General features: G+C 38.3%; 1 protein-coding gene across 8 annotated transcripts in view; it reads right to left on the bottom strand.

Annotated features, from left to right (window-relative positions):
* PAN3 (poly(A) specific ribonuclease subunit PAN3) overlaps positions 1-19,780 on the bottom strand; it is a 118,608-nt gene extending 98,828 nt beyond the window's left edge. For 6 of the 8 annotated variants that reach the window (XR_014326891.1, XM_082859278.1, XM_082859279.1 and 3 more), the window contains exons 1-4: positions 19,038-19,580; positions 7,936-8,057; positions 7,079-7,145; positions 5,146-5,216 (exon numbers count right to left, since the gene is read on the bottom strand). Coding sequence is in view for 7 of the 8 variants with exons in the window: in XM_082859278.1 (XP_082715404.1) it covers positions 5,146-5,216; positions 7,079-7,145; positions 7,936-8,057; positions 19,038-19,467 (690 nt within the window). In the remaining variant the exon portion in view is untranslated. Of the gene's footprint in view, positions 1-5,145; positions 5,217-7,078; positions 7,146-7,225; positions 7,916-7,935; positions 8,058-19,037; positions 19,581-19,691 lie in introns of those variants that run through there. The other 2 variants (XM_082859283.1, XM_082859284.1) reach the window with 2 other exon arrangements.
* Positions 19,781-21,012: the final 1,232 nt, after the last annotated feature.

Raw genomic sequence — 21,012 nt, 5'->3', positions numbered from 1 at the left:
TTACTATTCCCAACTCTTTGCTCTTGGAGAGATATTAAAAACTCACCATGAGCTCTAAGCAAGTTATAAACAGGAACCATGATGCTCCCCTGCCTACAGGAACTTGGACTCCAACAATTCTACCATACATATCTCTAAATCCAAAGCCTGTGCATGTTCCCACAGCATGGCAAGCAGAGGTGAATGGAGGTTCAGTCAACTCCAGTAAAAGAAGAATAGCTCTGAGTGTATTAATTTGGAATTCTAAATACAATTTTCCATAAAAACATTCCTGCACATACTCATGGGGAAAAGATATGGATGTGGCTGACTTGGAAATCTAAATACTAAGTAAAACAGTATTTGAGAACACATATAAAATGCTTAAAAATGGTTTTATAGGTGAAGTTTTAGGTTGTGATTCCCATTACGATTTATTTTTCAATATCTTCCCCCTTTTCTCCTCACCTTTTATTTTTTCCCCGAGATCAATATTTGGTTCCACGTTCAATCAATATTTGGTTCCCTGTTTTAAAATGAGCCTAGCCATCAGAAGGATTGCGGAAAGATTTACATCCCAGACTATCTATGCCATAATCCTATTAATTTCTCCAAATTTACTTCAGCTTTCTCCATAAAAGAACTCTACCATAACACTCACCAGTTTGTTATTCCTATTTGGTTCCCTATGTAAAAGTAAATAGTGTAAAAGTCATCTTTTGAAGACATTAGAACAGAAATGTACACAAAAATTCTTACATGTCAAATTAATCAGAAATCATACTATATATATAGATCAGTAAGTTTTGTAACACAGATGATACAAAAAGGAAAGGATGCTCTTAAGATTTGAGAACAGTGGGGAGGAGGTTCCAAACTGAGATCAAGCAGAATCATCCCAAACTAGGCCTCCACCAGCTACACTTCCTCACAAATAAGCCATCAGGAGATAAGCCAGCTTCTTTTGATCCCACTTCCCTCACCCTGACAAAGAGCTTTAAAATCAAGAACAGAAGAAATAAACATGATACTTCACAAGTCTTTTGTCCTCTAAACCCAAAGAATTTAACTTGTTATTAAAACCTAAAAGATTTACCGAAGTGAAAATCTGTCATCCCATTATCAGAAATAAAATGCAAATGCCCAGGTAAAGCTGCATATTGACTGAAACATCATACTAAAGTACAATTAAAGTAAGAAATGTAAACGATGAGCACCAGAGTGGTTTTGCCTTAATGTGGGGAGGGGAGAAAGCTAAATAGGAAAATGACTAGACAACTAAAAAAGAGGGCAAAGAAGGACCAAGAAATATATAAAAAGGGAAAAGGCCAAGATGGCCAGACACAAATATTGAAGGAACATTTGTCTCAATCATCTGTGGCTGCACAGCTTAGCAAGAACAGTTAGCAAGATATCATCATGTTATTTATGAATATCTGTATCTCTACATCTATCTTTGTTATAAAGGTACTTTGTTCCCAGAGGAGTTCTGACCGAAAATTTTACTGCTGTCCAGACCACATTTGTGATTCCCAGTGACTCTCAGGTCTTTTTCTGTCATACCAGTTCTCGGCTTTATCTACCCTGTTGTTAAGGTTTCCTTATGCATTAATGTCTAATATATTCACTCCCATTTTCAACAGAACTCCATCTCCAGTGTTTTGGGGGGCTTACCTCTCCCACTGAGTATACAGCCATAATTCAATTCCTTCCACCACCACCCTTGGCCAACAATAATTGTACACATTTTCAAATAAATGTTACTTTTATAAATAAAAGTAACAAATAAAAGGTTACTTTTCCTATCTATATTTATGTATTTCTAATGTAGAAAATTTTAAAAATCAGTGCTTCTCAAATATCAACTGTGAAAGATCACATTTTTAAAAAATTTCCTATGCATCATAGTCCTATATGTTCATAAAACAAAAATGAATTACTAGAAAAATGATGACACATTTGGATGTTGTGGTATTATCAGATTGTTATAGAAGTTTCTAAACATTTACTTTTAACGTTTTAACTTATCTCCCTACAGACAGGAAACAACTCACCGTCTAGCTCCAGTCACTCGCCACACTATGAGCATCGGTGCCCTAAGGCATGTATATTCTCAGCATACAGCTCTTCAGGAAATTTTCCACATGTTTGACAACAATAAACCAACCCAGACAAATGGCTAGGAACCTTTTTCTATACTGTTTTTCACATCACCCATTTCACTTCAACAAGTCCTTATAGATACAAGGCCCTCTGCCATAGTTTCTTAGCTTATCTGTGATAGAAGAGAATTTTTAAATTTACTGAAGATCCTAACTCTCTACTTGTAATCAAACAATTCCTTCTGCTTAATATGTTTGCTTCCCCATATTCCTCACCTTCAAAAACCACAACTCAAAACTTCTCCATAAACTCTTCTGGATCTAGAGAATTCTCTGCTACTAGGCAATCATCACACATTTAAATTCACGCTGATTAATACACCGCTGTGTAAATGTTCTCTAGTAGAGTCATGCACTGTCTCCTGAATTAGATTTGAGGAAAGCAAGAAAAACATCAGCCCATTCTTTTTAAGTTTTTCACACAGCCCAGAGTAAGACTGCCCACAGTTAAAATATCTGACTCATCAGATCCAAATAATTCACATACCCCACAGGCAAAAAGCAGCATTTGCAGCTCAGGGGTTGGCCCAACTGAGATTTTCAGAAAATAATTTATCTAACTAGCCATGAAATAGTAGTAAGTATGGCCTAACTGCCTGTTTTCCAATCTCATTCTGAAATAAAATGTCACTGAGTTATCATGATAGCCTGCTTAGATCACCTGGAATTATGATTGAATATTTACATAAATTTGAGGTACTTCCACTAAAATTACATCATTAAACAGACGTTATAAATTACTAAAACAAAAGAATAATAGATGGAGGGTTGGGGGGATGAATTGGGAGATAGGGATTGACATGTATACACTGATGTGTATAAAATTGATGACTAATAAGGACCTGCGGTATAAAAAATTAAATTTAATTTTAAAAAAAGAATAGACAAAGTCTCCATATGCCTTCAATTCACAGCATGCAATACTCTCATACCAAGAGTTTTTTTTTTTTTTTACCAAGAGTATTTCTAATACAAAGGAATTTTAAACCTTCTCAACTCAACCATTAACAAACAATTTAAAAATAAATGCAACCTGTACCCACAAAGATTCCTAATCATGTAGCCCACTACTGGAAAAAAATCTCTATGTCCCTACATATTATTTTAAATATAAATGGCAAGAAAATATGGTCCTTCAAAGATATACTATATGAATACTGAGTTTCTAAGTAGAGGCTGACACGTAGGTCCTTTCAGTTTAGCCAAACATTGAGTTTTAGAGATGAAAGACACCACAGCAATTATCCAGGCCATGCTCATCATTTCACAGATGTGAAGATTACAGCCTAGAAGGTTGTCCCAAGGTCACAAAGCTAGAGATCCAGGACCTCAAAAACTGCAGCATAGTGCTCACTTCACTAATCTGCTTCCATTTGGATACATTCTACTCTCTCTCCAAATACAGATGTCACATTTATAGTAATATTTCCTTCTATTATTTTCCTTTACTAAAATAAATTTTAGAAGGATGGGTATTATAATCTCCTTTTTCAAATCTCCAGGGCTCCTTACTACTTTGTCAAAAATTAATGTCAACAACAACAACAAAATTAATGTCAACAGCTCTAAATCACATATTTCAACTTTAAGATGCAATCCACCAAACCCTTATAAGTATTTATTTGCCATTCTAGTCTTACTTTCTACTCATACATCAGAAATGCTACTTATCACAGTTAACAGATTATTATTTTAAAAAATGTGAAAAAGCTACTGGGGGACCCTTAAGACTACTTAAGGGCTTTTTGTTTTCCCCTACACTAAACAGCTCCAAATAACCTGACTTCTAGGTTGTACCTGCTTTCCAGCATTTCACTGCTTCCTTCCATATTGAAGGTTTTGTCTACTGTCACTTCTCACTCACTTCTCACTGCTTGTGTCCAACTCTATTCCACTTCTACCATAGAGATTTAGAAAATACATATTCCCATTTCTGAGACTAGTACGTAAAGCAAAAGTAAATGTGTTCTTGGTGAGAGCCTGTAAGGAAGTCTATAAAACCAAACCCATACCTTTTAGTCTACCAATCTTAGCTGCCTAAAAGCATTTTGTAATTAATTACCTCCTTGTTCTCATCTATTTTCTAAAAGGAGATAATACTAGGTACATGAGGTATTGATATAATTCATACCTGACCCCACAGTTTTATTTTCTTGTCTAGAGAACATCTACCTAGTATTCTTGAAATTCATTCTATACTACCTTCTGATCAGAGACTTCCTTAAAGCACCTTAAGCTTACATCAGTTTTCTAAAATTAATATTTTCTTTTTGATCTTTCTCCTATTACTTAGGAAACTGAATTAGTTATAACTTTATAGTAATTTCCGCCAAGATTTACAACCTCCTAAACATCTTTAGCTGCTACTGATCCTAACCAAAATTAGCACCGTCTCTAGATTACTATTACTATTAACATAATGATTCTCAGTAAGACTCAAAGGCATCAAACTATAATAAACTACTGCAAGGTACTTCAAAATCGATTCACGGACTATCAACCTCAATTCCAAATAAAACTAAATTAAATTTCTAATATAAAGAGATTTTAAACTGTTTTTAAACAGTTGGGCCAATTATGAAAAGCTGAAGATTTTAAGTTTGCCTTGTAATGAGGAGTTTAAATTAGGGGAGAAATCTTTGGTATTTAGACAAAGCAGTCAGAAAATAAAGTTAAAAGATGATTAATATACCTACAATGGGTCACATAACATCTAATTTAATGTTGTACTTGCTGTTATCTTAAAAAGAATGCATTAAGATAAAGAAAATGAGCAAAAGTAAGAAGGATTTCATCCCTTCACATAAAATGTCTCTATTTCATGCACAGAGATCAAATAAAATTCTGCATATAAGAGATATACACCAAGGAAAATGGTTAACAAAAAGCAAGAAAAACATTACAGTCCTCCCCCACTTAAGAGAACACTGACCATTATGTAGGTAACATCCCAGTATCACCCCTATGTTCCATTTAGTTTCACGTAAGTTTCCATCTCACCTACCTTTCTTCTCTGAGAGATGTTGAGGGCACCAAAGTCATTAAACAAGGATGAAGCAGGTGAAGTTAGAGGATCTGGAAGGTAAGTTATATAAGTTTCCACACAGACAACTCAGGAAACCTATAAATCTAATAAATGTTTAACTTGAATGCTTATAAAGTAGTAAAAAAAAATCATATACCACAACAATAAACTCAGTGCCTCACACAGTGGGTGTTCAAATATTTTGTAATTGAATGAAACACAAACTGGAGACTACTTCATTCAGCCAATAGTCAGTACACATCTATTCAGAAGCTATACAAATTAGAATGCATCTATTTGCTGAGAACCAAAAGAAAAATAAAATAGAAAAAAAAGGTGATCTTAACCATGTTATTAGGAATGTGTTTATGAAGGAAGTCTTCCTGTAGTTTGTGTTCTTGAGACCAAACCATAAGAAAAATAAAAAAAGGAGTAGGGGTGGCAGGGAGAGTAGTCAAACATACTCTGAGCGATAGGACTTGGATGTTAACACTTAGGCAAGACCTTAAAACCATCTACCCTACAGAATATTCCATATTTTTAAGTTTATCACCACATACTTGATATTCTTACTAAAAAGATAAGGTAAATTAAGTTCTTAAAGATGAAAATATTAAATGTTTCAAAACACAAACATGAAATCCAAAGATTTTATAGGTTCAAAGCTCTATTACTCTGCGGCCAGAAGTTACAAACAAAAGTACATCTCTAAATTGTTTCTCACTTAACAAATCAGAAGAGTTTCTGAAAAGGAATACATGGTATACATTGAAATATTTTTGTCTTCATTTCTGAGCTTTAGTTAATTCTATGTTTCTCATTAAATTATCTGTAAAATCCTAAAGAAAATAGAGTAAATGTTGTCATTTAAAGGAACCTTAAATCTCTTCATAATGCAGTACATATAAATTGCTGCTTAATTTCTCTGGTTTCTTCTGTATGGATTTTCACAGTCTAGTCCTTCATTAGAATTACCATTAATTTAATATAACTAATAATGCAAAGAGAAAGAAGTTAATAAAATAATAAGATACAAGATTTTTATGTAATTTATGCATTCAAGACTAAAAATAGGTATTATTCATCCTTTACGCTACCTTTGATAGCATTTAAAAGTCAGCATATAAACTCTATGGAAATGCCAAAAATATTATAATGCTACACATTAGTTTCTAATAATTTTATTCAATATTAAAATGTCGCTATATTTTCCTACAGCAAAAGAAGAAATTTCTAAGTAATGAGAGAGATTCGATACACACACATAAAATGTCTATCTCAGAAATAATCAACATGCAAATTCTTATTCTCATCGTTATAAATAACTGTTTACATTTTACCGATATAGAATATTAATATTGTTACATATTTTTAAAAAAACCATTCTTGAACATTTATTTTTAAAAATAGGATGCAGAAAGATACAAAAGAAACATTTATTTTTAAATTAGGATATGAAAAGGAAATTCTGTATCAAAAGGCTTAAAAATGTCCATAATCTTTGAAACAGTAATTCCATGTCTAAGAATGTTTCCAAAAGAAATAACTCAAAATATGAACAGATTCATACACATAAGTCCAATACTGGACTTTAAAAAAACAAAAGTAAGTAAATTATGAAAATAAACAAAGGATTCAATTTATAATGACCTAGAAACACTCATGTTATAATTTAAAAGTATATTTAATGCAATCTCAGGTATTATTATGTATATAAAGTGTTATGTATTATGTGTATATGTATGTATATACATATATCCAAACCTTAATACTAGTTATCTCTGAGTATGAAGATAACAGATCATATTCTTCCTTACATCTATCTGTAATTTTCAAAATTTCTACAATGGACATACTGTTTTTAGAGTCAGAAATACATATATCTGTAAGAGAAAAAGGGACCAAGTCTTACCATGGCCTGCATATGGCTTGACACTGTCATTTAGAAGGCTTGGGGAGCTGCTACTATTAGTCATTCTCTGAAACATAAAATATATATACATAATATCTTTGAGGAATACAGAATTAAGAATATTCAACCGATTAAGTTAAGACTGACCCTCTTTGCGTCTTCCCCTCCAATCCATCGTTCACATCAGTGACACTCTAATCCTCCTATAAATGCTGCTGCTTGGATTACAATCATCTATGCAGAAACTTCGAAATACTCTCTATAACACATCAAATGAAAAGTTTACTCAATAGCCAGGTATTTAAAACCAAAGTCACAGCACTATTTTGAATTGCACTTCCATAACTTTTTAGCCTGAGCAAGACACATAACTACTGTTTCTTTATCCATAAAATATAAACTCCAGTATCCATCCAAGAGGATGTGAATGACTGTAAGTCAATAAACACTCTCCAGTATTCTCTCCCAACGCATATTATCCTTCATACACCTCACAGATTCTATAAAATTAGGTTCTTCTCTGTTCTCTAAATACGTCCCCGCGCTTTCTTAACACACTCCACAGCCTCTATGGTCTCACGATCCTCAAAGGCTCTCATTCCACACTCAACAAAACACACAGAGGAGTGAAACCAGTCTCTTTCTATCCATCCTCTACATTCTCCAACTCCACCCTTGAAAGCTCACCCTGACTCCAAACCTACAAGAGACGGCTCACCTATATCCCACCTACCTCATCACCTCCTAAAATCCCACCTCCCACTCAACAAAAGTGAAAACAAATGAAAACTCCAGATGTCTCCATCCCCGGAATAAACTTCAGTGTTTAGTGCCATATAAATTCATACCAACAATACCTGCATCAAGGGATACTTTGTTTCTACAGGGCTTCCAAATCCATTAACTCCAATAAAGCTGGTGCTGAAATATGAATCTGTGAGGCTGGTATCAGTTAAAGCACCTCCATCTATTCCAGGAACTGAAAGAGAAGGAAAATTCAAGTATTTAAATTATTTAAAAGCACAAAACATTGATGTAGTTTCTCTGTTCCCAAATAAGTTTTAAAGTCTCAAATCTCTGTCACACTTGTTTCTATTTACCTGTTCATAAGAAAAGGCAGAACCAAATAAAACTGTCTCAACTCTAGAAACTTGTTAAACAATGCTCAAGTTGAAATTTTTTTTTTCCACAGAGATAGCTATTTATTTTATTTTAGTTACCTGAGAGCCACCAAGCACAACATGAAGAAACAAAGCACACTTGCATTTCTACTTTTCTCATCAAGTTTTTTTCTTTAACTTTGCAAGAGGACAGAAGAATATAAACCACTGCAATTTCTCCTGTGAATCTTCATATGCTAAACAGAGACAAGTTTCTCAGGACTGTTTCTCATAACACATCTTAAGAAACAGACCAGCAGTCTCATATTAACTCATAATTCAGTAAGCCAATTCTACGGTGGGAGCAATGGGATAGAGCCGAGGGATACAGACAAGCTTTCTGTCGATTTTATGGTAGAATAATACAGAATCATTGTAACTACTAAGACAACCCATCATATACCAACAAAGTGATGGACAATGTTTTAGATGCTATTTCCTGGTAAGTATAGTTCATCCTTGAACAACACAGGTTTGAACTGATGGGTCCAATTATACACAGACTTTTTCTCAATAAATATATTGGAAAAATTTTTGGAGATTTGTGACAATTTGAAAAACTCAAAGATGGACCTCGTAGCCTATAAATATCAAAAAAAATGAAGAAATCGTACGTCATGAATGCATAAAATATATGTAAATGTGGATACCACTCTATCCTTACATAGGCATAAGGTGAGTGACATTTAATATAAAATTAATGTGTTACTTTTCTTACTGTTTTATAACTTTGCTTTCAAAGAATTACATTACCGTACAGTATGCCTCTCTCTCTCTGAACTGGAGAAACTATTACAGGTGACATAACCTATCATCACAGGTTAAGTGTTTTTCTTTAAGTGTAACACTTCCAATACTGTATAATGAATATGACTATGAAAATTTTATAATGATTCATTTATTAGCATATAGGCCAGGCTATTGTGAAGCAACCATGTCACTTACACTAAGCTACCATAAAGCAATCATACCGCTGCTTCATTATCAGTGCAGGACACCTGTAAATAAATATGAATTTCTTTTTCACATTATCTTTTCATTTTTGATGTCTAGTGTTAGTAAAACATATGACACTTTGTATCGTATAAGGCAACAGTGATGTAGGTACAGACAGAAAGTGGTTCACCTTGTAAGCATACAATGTAAACTTACATCAATCAATACAGTACAGAACTGAAAATGTATTTTCTCTTCCTTATGATTTTTTAATAGCCTTTTCTTTTCTCTAGCTTACTTTATTGTAAGACTACAGTATATAATACATATAACATAGAAAATATGTTAATCGACTGTTTATGTTATTGGATAGGGCTTCCCAGTCAACAACAGGCTATTAGTAGTTAAGTTTGGGAGCAGCCTGAGGGACTGGAGTTCCATAGACCATGCTTTTTAAAAAAAAAAAAAAAAAAGCCCAGCTGAAACTACTAAGTGGTTCTCCTCTGCCAACTAGGACATCAGAGACAAGATGCTGGCAGTGCTCATCCCAAGGGATGAAATCCAAACTTCCTAGTCTGACATTAAAAAGCCCTCAACAATCTGTTCTCAACCTATCATTCTAGTATTTCCTGAAAGTGCTGGGTTTGAGACTCAATTCTGCCACTTACTAGCCACAATGTCTTAGGCAAAATGGTTATAAAGTAGAGATGATACCATGACTTGTAAAATGAGCCTCATACCATCTACCCTGCAAACTTCCACAAAAAGTTATGAAAAACAATGAAACAGTATCTTAAAAGTTCTTGTAAAAATCCTGATGGTTGCACAGCTCTATAAATTTACTAAAAGTAATTGAATTGTACATTTACAATGGGTGAATTTTATAGCATGTAAATTATATTTCGACAAAGCTCCTTTTTAAAATCGGTGGAGAAAAATGGGATTACTCAATAAATGGACTTAAGACAACTGTGTATCCATCAGGGAGAAAACTGAGTACCTTACACAGATATTTCCAAAAGATCAAAGATTATAATGTCAAAGTATACACCTACTATAAAAAGGTCTTACAATAATCCTAACATTATTGAATTCTCTCCTCCAGTCAAAATGATAAACTCACTATATTTTGAAGGTCCACACTTCATCAATTCTAACACACACACACACACACACACACACCCCAACTCTGTGTTCTTCAAGACCCAGGTATAATGGAAAAAAACCAAAATACTTGGAAGTTAGTCATTCAGTTCTAATCCAACTCTTGCCATTCACTAGCTGAATGACCTTGAGCAAAACCCTCTAAATTTCATTCCTTCATCTGCAAGAGAAGGCAATCCCAGCTCACTCACAGGGTTGTGAAAGGGACTCAAGTGAAGTAACCTATGCAGAATGCCTAGCACCCTGTCTCATAGGTAATCATAAATGTTATTTTCCTCTTCTCTTATCTCTAGAATGTATACCCCAATTATTCCAAGTTGTGTTTAACACACAACTCTTAAGATACTGTTTATATCATTCATGTGACAAAATTTTTTTCCTTTGATCTCTTATTGCTGTCTTCAACTACTTAAACATTTAAATTCTTACCTGTTTCTGAACTATCTACCCATCTAAATTATCTGTAAACTGAGATTTGGGACTACTCCTGATATTTTTCTGGTATGCCCTATTCTACTAGCACATTTACATAAACATTTATTTACAATTAAGCCCTTTTTTAAAGTAGGTATTTTTAAAAGTTGATAAAAGATACAATAGACTTTCACAACCAACTTCTATAAAACACCCCATGCAAATGATGTTATTGCCTCCGTTTTTCTGATGAGGCAATGAGACTCAAAGACACTAGATTGACAGCACAGTGGATGCAGGCCCAAGAAACAGGGGCTCCTCGACCACTCAGCAGACACTCGCACCAGCCTTTTCTGTACTGCACTGTGGAATGAGCACGAACTTTTAGCAAATACAACTGCCCATAAGGTCTGTCTCAGCCAGTTGCCAACTACTGATCTTTGACAGCATATTTAACCTAAGTCTTTTTTTTTCCTCCTCTGTAAAACAGAAATGACAACACCTACTTTCCAGTGTTTTATGAGAATAAAAGGCCTGGAAGTTTGTACCTCTTGACTATCTTCACTTACCCCCCTGGACCCCTGCATCTAGCAACCATCAATCTGTTCTCCACTGTATCTGTGAGTTTGGGGTTTTTGTTTTCGGTTTTAATTTATTTATTTTTTTATTTTTGGCTGCATTGGGTCTTTGTTGCTGCGCATGGGCTTTCTCTAGTTGCGGTGAGCAGGGGCTACTCTTTGTTGCGGTGTGCGGGCTTCTCATTGCAGGGGCTTCTCTTGTTGCGGAGCACAGGCTCTAGGCGCGCAGGCTTCAGTAGTTGTGGCACATGGGCTCAGTGGTTGTGGCTCGCAGGCTCTAGAGTGCAGGCTCAGTAGTTGTGGCACACGGGCTTAGCTGCTCCATGGCATGTGGGATCTTCCTGGACCAGGGCTCTAACCCGTGTCCCCTGCATTGGCAGGCAGATTCTTAACCACTGCACCACCAGGGAAGCCCCAAGTTTGGGGTTTTTTTAAGATTCCATATGTAAGTGAGATCATACTGTACTTGCCTCTAGATAGTTTTTTTTTTTAATGTAACAAGTTTAAACCAGATTACTGAAGATTCTGTACGCTCCTTAACATATGTGTACATTATATTTTGTGTTAATTTATGTATTGGTATACATAATACATTAAGATATAACAGCTTAGGGCCATCATTTGTAATAGTAAAAGACTGTAAACCATCTAAACAGCCACTAAAAAGAGTAAGGTGTATTTTTATGTGTGGATGTGGAAGAAACTAGAAGATATGCAGTTTGCTGAAAAAATTCAAAGTGCATTAGGCTTCCATGTGTGCACACGTGTATACGTGTGTCGGTATGTGCTACAGATAGGTTAATATAAACATGAGTCATAGTACAGACAAAGAGTATTTCTGAATAGATACATAATAACTTGGAAACAGTGACTGTCTTTTGGAGAGGGATCAGGGAATTAAGGAAGAAGGGAGACTATTTTTCACTGTGTACCCTTTTGTGCTATTTAAGTTTTTAACCTGTGCATGCAGTACGTTTTTAATTCCAAAAGCAAGATACTGTTCCCAGTTTTCTAAAGCTGGAACTTTTAATAGTAAAAATATAATTAAAAACTAGTTTTAGAAAAATAGGTACAACATCTTTAGTTTTTTAAAGAAAAAGCAAGATACCCATAAAGACATCAAAAAAGGAAGAGGTTTTATCGGAAGAGGACTATTACCCCCCATGCCAATTAACTCAGCCAAGATAAATGAGCATGTCCTCCCCTAAACTGAAGTTAAGCTGCTGAGAGGTCAGTGATTTTAAAAGCTGTTGGGAAGGGAACAAGATGAATTCTAAAGATTGAACATAAAATAATTCGTTTTCTAGAACATAAACATTTAGAAAAACACAGAAACATTTTAGAGCTGAAGAAATTTTAGACATCATGTACTCCATACCCCTTTCTCCTATTTACAGATAAGGAAATATATTTCCACATGGACTAAGCTGCTAGCCTAAGATCAAAGTTACTTTGTAAGAGAGTATTAAAATCAAAATCTCAGGACCCCCAGTCCAGAAATAATTCCTATATACTGAAAGGAGACACAAATATTTTATGTATTGATTTGTTAACAATTATATGATAACAGTACATAAAACAAATATTTTATCACATTCCTTTGTATAGTTTCAGCTCATAAACTACCTTATAAACAGAATATAAAGTTAATATGGAAAAACAAATGTAAGAAATACTGCTCTAAAACTTGAGTGTGTGTATGTGTGCCCATGTTACGGACCTGACCTGTTTCCCCCCCAAAATTCACATATTGAAGCCCTAACCCCCAATGTGAGTGTATTTGGAGACAGGCCCCTTAGCAGTAATCAAGGTCACATACACAAGACTATTCATGATGATTAACCCTGGGCAATAAGATGAGATTGGCTTACTTTGACTTTATACACTGCTGTTCCAATGAAAATTTTTAGAGAAAAGTTTATAGCTTTTATTAACTTAAAAACTAAATTAAATTCAACCTTAAAATAGATTTAAAAACTATTTCTAGGTGCTGTAAATGTTCATACCTTTGTACACAAAAGCACATATGCCTATAGAAAAGCAAACAAACAGACAAAAAAAAGCCATTCCAAAATAAAGATAGATATAAATCTGCCAAGTTAAAAAGAAAAGAGAAAAATTCAGCAAGAAAAACTCTCAATATACACAACTTGGCTGAATCTTGAGGGAATTATTCTGAGTCAAAAAAAAAAAAGCCTAATTCCAGAAGATCACATGCTATATAATTCCATTTATAGAACATTCTTTTTTTTTTTTTGGCCATGCCACAGCTTGAGGGAATCTTAGTTCCGGGACCAGGGACTGAATTCAGGCCACGGCAGTGAAGCACGGAGTCCTAACCACCAGACCACCAGGAAATTCCCTATAGCGTCTTTTTTTTTTTTAATTTTATTTACTTTTTATACAGGTCCTTATTAGTCATCCATTTTATACACATCAGTGTATACATGTCAATCCCAATCTCCCAGTTCATCCCACCCCCACCCCACCCTATAGAACATTCTTGAAATGACAAAATTACAGAAATGGAGAGCAAATTAGTGGCTGCCAGGGAGTGGTAGGGATAGTTACAAAAGGGCCACTTGAGGGTGACAGAGCTGTTCTATGTCTTGACTGTGTTGGCAGGCACAAAACATACACACGATAACACTCCACAGAACTAAATATACACACGTGTGCACACACAAGTACAAATAAGACTCAGAAAATCTGAATAAGGTAAGTGGATTGTATCAATCAATGTGGTTGTGACACTGTACTACAGCTATAAAAGGTATTACCACTGGGGGAAAGAGTGATGGGACAAAAAGCTCTTTCTGTATCATTTCTTACAACTGCATGTGACTCTACAATTATCTCAAAATAGAAAGTTAATTTAAAAACAGAAAAATCCTATAAAAGGGCGAAAATAGGAAGATATTGTTTTGTTTTGGCAATCACATATCTTCTTTAGAGTCATTTCAAATGCACTTCCATGCAAAGCAGTCTTTTACTTGTTAACTGACTCTTACCTAGACTTAACTTTAGGACAACCCTTGTTGAGTACTCCTCATAAAGCTCTAAGCCCTCCTCATAAAACTTCTCAAGATCTGACTTTATCTTATACACGTGTCTGTACGCCCCACTAGAATGTAGCCTCCATGAGGGCAGACTTTTGTTTCATTCAATGTTGTATTCCTATCACCCAGATCAAAACCTGCCACTTTGCAAGCACAACATTAAAGGAGTGAACTGAATGGTAGTCTTTGTTGTCTACTTTGTGTATTGTCAAATAAAAATGTTCAAATCTATACCAGCTATCCTAATGGAAAATTCCCAGTACTCACTTTTCTGTTAGCTGATTCGGGTTTGTGGGATGAAAAGTATAATCCTGGCTTAAACAAAAACAGTTTCGCCATACATGTAATCATACACTCCAAAGTTTGTATATGAACTTCAAGTTACCCCCTGCTTTCTTTCATTTGGACAGACAACCGCAGTTCAATAATCTGTAGCTATTTTACTGGTCTTGAAAATATACTCTCAAAAATTGGGAGATAAGGAAATGTACAGGCTAATTGTAGACTTACTACTAGTAATACTCAATAACAGCAGCAACTAAGCCTGAAACCTCACCATGTGCCAAGCAATGCACTGACAGTGTCACGGGCGACCCTATCACAACTCTTAAGTAGGTATTATTACTACCTCCATTTTTTTAAATGAGAAAAACTGAGGCTTAAAGGTTAAAAAATTGCCCAAGATCACAATGCTAGTAGATAAGAGAGCTAGGCCCATCTTAGATGTGCCTTATGCCAAAGGCTTCATTACTAACTAAATTAGTAGAACTGAAAATAAGTCTACTGGGGTAAAATAAACAAATCTATTGGGTTTCAAATTATAAGTAATGTGCATGAAATACAAATATTGGTATAACAGTTTAGCTGCTAAAAACTGAGCACCTTGAAGATGAAAAGTCTAGCTGGTTGAAAATATTAGAATTACATCTTTAAAATATCAAGAATCAATAATTCAGCTGAACTCAAATCAAACCACATTTAAGCCTTCAAAGATCCCAGGTCCAAAAGAAACAAGAAATGTCAAAAACTTAAAGTAAATGCTTTTTTAAAAAAATAAACTGCTATTTCCCAAACAATCCTGAATGCCAGAACATGTTTACTACCACGCTGCCACATCAACAGAAGAGCTTGAAATGAGAAAATGTACTACTCTGTATAGATAAAAAGTAAGCAACAAAAGAAAGTATAGTTCCTTTACAAGATTGAAACACCACAAGATTGAAACGCCATACAGAGAAGAAAAAGCCTTTCTGCTTCAGTTTTCCAATGCTTGCAAAATAAGGATAAAATTTTCTTCTTGCATGTACCTCTAAAGTTTTAACAGAATGTGAAACACTAACAAAACAATTCTGCAAATGTGAAGTACTAAAGCAAGGGTCAAAAACTCAAATGCCAAGAGGAGCCAGGCATAGAAAAGTCACCCAGTCAGTAATAAGGCAAAATGGAGAGTCTTGCCCCACCAAAGACCTAATTCCAATATACAAAAGAGCCGCCCTTCAAAGGAAGCCAGAAATCTGTATTTCAATGTTAAACCTTCTGATTTTTTAAATGTTGTCAACTAATTCAATTACAATCCACACACATGCAAATTAAAAACATAAGATTTGCCACCAAAATGCCTAAAAGTATAAGATGGAACACCAAGTGTTGGGGAGAATGTGAAGCAACTGGAACTCTCCTACTCTTGTAGAGGGAATGTAAATGTGGTACAATCCCTTAAGAAAACTGAAGTCATCTACTTAAAGCTGAACATCTGCATGCCCTATTACAAGCCTGCAATTCCACTCCCACCTAACTCAACATAAATTCGTAGACTTGAACCAAAACACATGTTCAAGGGTGTTCAAAACCGTGCTCTTCTTAATTGACAAAAATTGGCAACATTCCATTGCCCACTAACAGTAAAATGAGAAAATAAAATGTGGTATATTCATACAATTTAACACTACACAAGAATGAGACTAAGAGGCTGTTCCTATATAACATGAATGGATCTTATAAATACGCTGAAAGAAATAAGCCCACAAAAAGAGTACATACTACCTGATGCCATTCCTATAAAGCTCAAAAAAGCATGAAAAATGAATCTACAATGTTATAAGGTAGTGCCTGAAACCAGTAGTTACCTCTGGGAAAGGGGAGTGACTGGCAAAGGGCAAAAAGAGCAAAACTTCTGGAAGGTACTGATTATGTTCTATTTCTTGATCTGAGTACTGTTATACGCTATGTGTTCATCTTGTGAAAATTCCAAAACTTATGATTTGTATACTCTTCCCTAGGTATGTAGACCTCAATTTAAAAAAAACTTTTAAAACACACACACACACACACACACACACACACACACAGAGAAGATACCCAAGGAGCCCAAAGTATTTCTGCAGGCAGACCCAGCTTATCAGAGCAGATCTGTTTGACCTCTCAGCTAAAGAAATACTCTACATTCTTACATTTAAAGAACAGCAAAGAAAACAATAAAAGCAAAATAAAATTGTGTCAGTGACTCTACATAATCAGGTCAGTAACTAACAAAATATAAATTTCTCCTTATAGCAACACCTCTTAGAGTGTGTTGCCCAGTTTAACTGCCTCATACACTTAATTAACAAGTGTCTCAAAAGATACAGTATAAGAACACAGTAAAATGTAGAGAGTAGACTAAAAATTAAACAATAAAGTGTACAAATTCAAAGTAGCCATTAAATCACCGACACAATCCTCTTCCCTGATTCCTGAACAACTTGACTTGCCACTCATTGATAAGAGGCAATTTTATCTCATCCAAAATGAATCACAATCTGTACCACTGAGAGTTACCAAGAAGCCTACAGCAGAAAAGAAGAGCCTTAAGCTTCACCCAGTTAAGTTAAAGCAAGCCCTACAGAATCCAACTACATAATGCAGCTACTTAATCAAATAACTGTTAAATGACTAAACGTTAATTTTAAAATGCCTTCTTAGCACTAACTGTGTCCTCTCAAGACCCTATATCCCAATTCCTTTCTGTTCCTGAGATATGAAATGATCCCCACCTTTGAGTCCCTGCTAGTGTTTCTCCTCCACCTTCCTGTTTCCACCTGTTTACAGCCTGTCCTATCTTTCATGTCCCAAATCTACTACCTCTGTGTATCGGAAGATCCTAGAAATATCACATATTAAATCAAATACCTGCATTTTTGAAAGTGTCTCTTCCTGTAGGTAACAAATACTGTTCAGTTTCATTGCTTACTAATCAAACATAATTCGAATTAATTTGAGCCGTAACTCAAGACATACAGCAAGTTTACCTTGAAAATGCAAAGCTGCTACTCCAAAGTGATAAAATTCCACCAATCAAGTAACCATTTTGACAAAACATTTTAAGTTACAAATTAATCTTCTTAGCATATCACCCTCACCAAATATATCTGCACTAAAGTAAAGCCTATCGCAGCAAAAGAAACAATCTTTAACACACACACGTATCTCTGGGAAGACACTTACAGTCCTCACAGAGCAAGTAACTGCTAAAGCATCAAGGCAAGTACACAGTCCGTTTACAGTTTAATAAAAAAAGAGAAAATACAACAATGTTCTGACATTCAAGTTAAGTAGCCTATCAAATGATTTTCAGATCTGAAATCAGTTTAGAATTCCCAAGAAAGTAGGACTTTCCCATTTGGTTTAGAAATGCTCAACAAACTCAAAAACAAAAAAGGAAAATCTGACACCTCTACTTTTTCCTTAAGGGCAACATTCTGTAAAACAGATTACACTCACACTTATTAGAACTTCAAACTCCACTCACTAACGGCTCAAAAGTTGCAAGGCAACAGATAATGACAGAATGTAAAAACAATGCAAACAGTCCTAAGATATCCGCATCCAAGTGCTCAGTCGCACACAAAGGTGCGCTGCACAGGACACGCTTTCAAGGCTCCACGCTAAGGGTTCGCTTGGTACAAAGCAGTAGAAGACGAGATCCCTAGTAACACCCTGCAAACTTCTGCCAGCTTTCAGGAAAACCATGCTGAAATGCAAGTCCTGTGAAATCCCTACTCGCAACTCCCGACTCAACCTCAGCACACGATAAACGCGGCTGTCCGTTCGCTCTTCATCCTTAGAAAGCATTTCCTGCCTGGAAAACCTTTCTCCCAGAAGCCTTGCACAAACTTTTTCCGCTCGTTCAACCCACCGCACGAAGCCTCAGCGCCCGCCCTCCCATCCCGCCCCCGACCCACACACACCCACCCGGCGACCTCAACCCTCGGCCGACTCCACTCCACACGGGCACGCAGAACACGTGTGCCCGCAAACCCAGCCCCTTTCCACACCCCCCGGAAACGACACCCCCTTTCCCGCACACCGCACGCCACAACCCATCCCCCTTCCTCCCCGCCCCCACTCCACCACCCCAGTCCACCACCCACGTTCCCAAGAAGCCAGCCTCCCCTTGCTCCCGGGCTCGCCGAGGGCTGTGGGGAGGGGAAGCAGGAAGACAGAAGGAGGGCTCGGGCCTGGCCTAGGCCTCTCAGAGCGCCGAGGGAGGCGAAGGGGGGGACCCGCGGGCCGGGCTCGGTCGCAGGGCCTCGTCCGGCCCCGGGCCTTCCCCCCGCCGCCGTCCCGAGGCCGAGGCCGAGGCCGCCCTCCTAGCCCGGACCACACTCACTTGCCAGCCGCGGTCCGTCGAGGACCCCGCTGCCGCCTCCTCCACCGGCCGCGGCTCCTGCCACCGGGCCCCCAAGGTCCGGCTTTTTGGGCCCCGGGGGCGGCCCGGCTCCCCCGCCCGGGACCGCTCCGGGCGGAAAGCCGGCCACGGGCGCGCCCGCCAGAGCCAGGGGGACGCTGTTGCTATGGAGGCCGAGGCCCGGGGCAGCTCCGGCGGCTGGGTCCTCATGCAGGAACTGACACTCCTCCCCGTAGAAGCAAGTCTTATCCTTGGCGTAGTAGCGGCAGTACTTCAGCTTCACTCCCGCCGCCGCCCCGCCGGGGACACCCCCGACCCCAGGCGGGGCCACCACCGCCACTGCCGCCGCCAGCGAGGAGGAGGAAGAGGAGGCGGCGGCCGAGGGGGGCGGGAGGCCGCCGCCACTGTTCATGGCAACGCTGCAGCCTCGTCTTCCGCTGCCGCCCGAGGAGCCGCCGCCGCCACCATAGACCGGGGAGGGAAAGAAGACGCTGCCGGTGCCGGAGAAAAGCCTGGGCGGGTGGGTCTGTCCCGCTGCGGGAGCCGGAGCCGCCCGGGGAGAGGGGGGGAGGGGAGGGAGGAGGGGGTAGGAAGGAGGGGAGGGGAGGGGGAGAGTTGGGATTCTCTCTCACTCACTCTCTCGTTCTCTTTTCTTAAAGGGGCCGCGCGGGACGACGGGGTGGGCGCGCGGGCTCGGACGGGGACTTCGAGGACGCGGGCTCGGGGAGGGGGAGCGGCGGCAGCGAACGGGCGGGGAGGGCGGAGGGGCCGGTTTATTTTTAAATTCTGCCTCCACTCGCTCTCTCGCGCTCTGGTTCCTCCGAGTTGTTTATTCCATTTTCCTCTTCCTGAGACGGCCGTCGCCGGTGCGCCTGCGCGTCGAGGCGCAGGGGCTTGTGGGTAGCGGGAGCGCGAGGGCTCTCCTGGCCTGGCGTCGGGCCCCCTGGGCATCCGCGAGCCGGCGGCGGTTGGACGGGCGGACCGCGGCGGCGCTCCCCGACGCCGAGCCGGCTCGGGAAGTTCTCACGAGGCGAATGCCTTCCCTTTTTCGTATGTCCTCTTGTTTATAAAGCCAGGCGTCATTTTTTAATTGAAACGACGAAATTTACAGAATGGGATTGTCATTTTGAGGGGCCGCACCCGGGGCCGGAGCCCAAGCCCTTGCTCTGCTGGGAGAGTAGCTCTGTCTGTTCGCCACGCTTCCGCACCCTCGCTTTTCCCCTCCCTCCTCTTTTTCCTTCCCGCTGTGGGTGATGAGAACTACGGGACTGATTGCCTAAAAACTCCTGGGCCTTTTATTCCAAAAATCGAATCTGAGAAGGTTGATTTGGGCAAACCCCCAGCTGAGTGCAGCACCTGTTTTCTCTATTTATATTACTGAAAGCCTTCAGTAAAATATTATGAACAATGAGATGCCACCTGGGGACACCGCTGCCTAGGCAGCACCAGGTTTCCCTTAAAATCGCGCTGGGTTTCTTTTCTCCAATCGGCCTAGTCTTGACTCGAAATTCATTTTTAAAAGAGTTTTTTTCCCTCACCGATCGCTGATGTTATGCTCCGCTGTATTTATTTAAAAAAAAAAAGTTGTAAAGAATTTTAAGGAGTTGCTATGAAGGGAAAATAACTTTAACGTTTTAGTTTTTCTCCTCTGCGAAAGGTCTTCTCAAAAGGCAATTGGAAGGGGGGGTGTTCGTTGGCAGAATTTGAGGAACTGTGGCAAACAGAAGAGGTCACAGAAGAACGGATAGAAGCAAGTGTACCACACTGCAGAAAGGGGGAAAGTGGATTCCATAGACCACAAACGGGTAAGCCTGGTGACGTTCCTTTGCTAAATTCGAAGTAGTAATAACATTGTATTGTGTCTTTCTGTTTAAAAATATTTCCACATGTATATTTACTCAACAAATGTTTATTAATGCCCATCACGTGTACCAGGAACTGAGCTCAGAGCTGGGGA

The sequence above is a fragment of the Leucopleurus acutus genome, assembly GCF_964270905.1.
Source record: "Leucopleurus acutus genome assembly, chromosome: 18".
NCBI lineage: Eukaryota > Metazoa > Chordata > Mammalia > Artiodactyla > Delphinidae > Leucopleurus > Leucopleurus acutus.
This window is presented reverse-complemented; position numbering and strand designations above follow the sequence as displayed.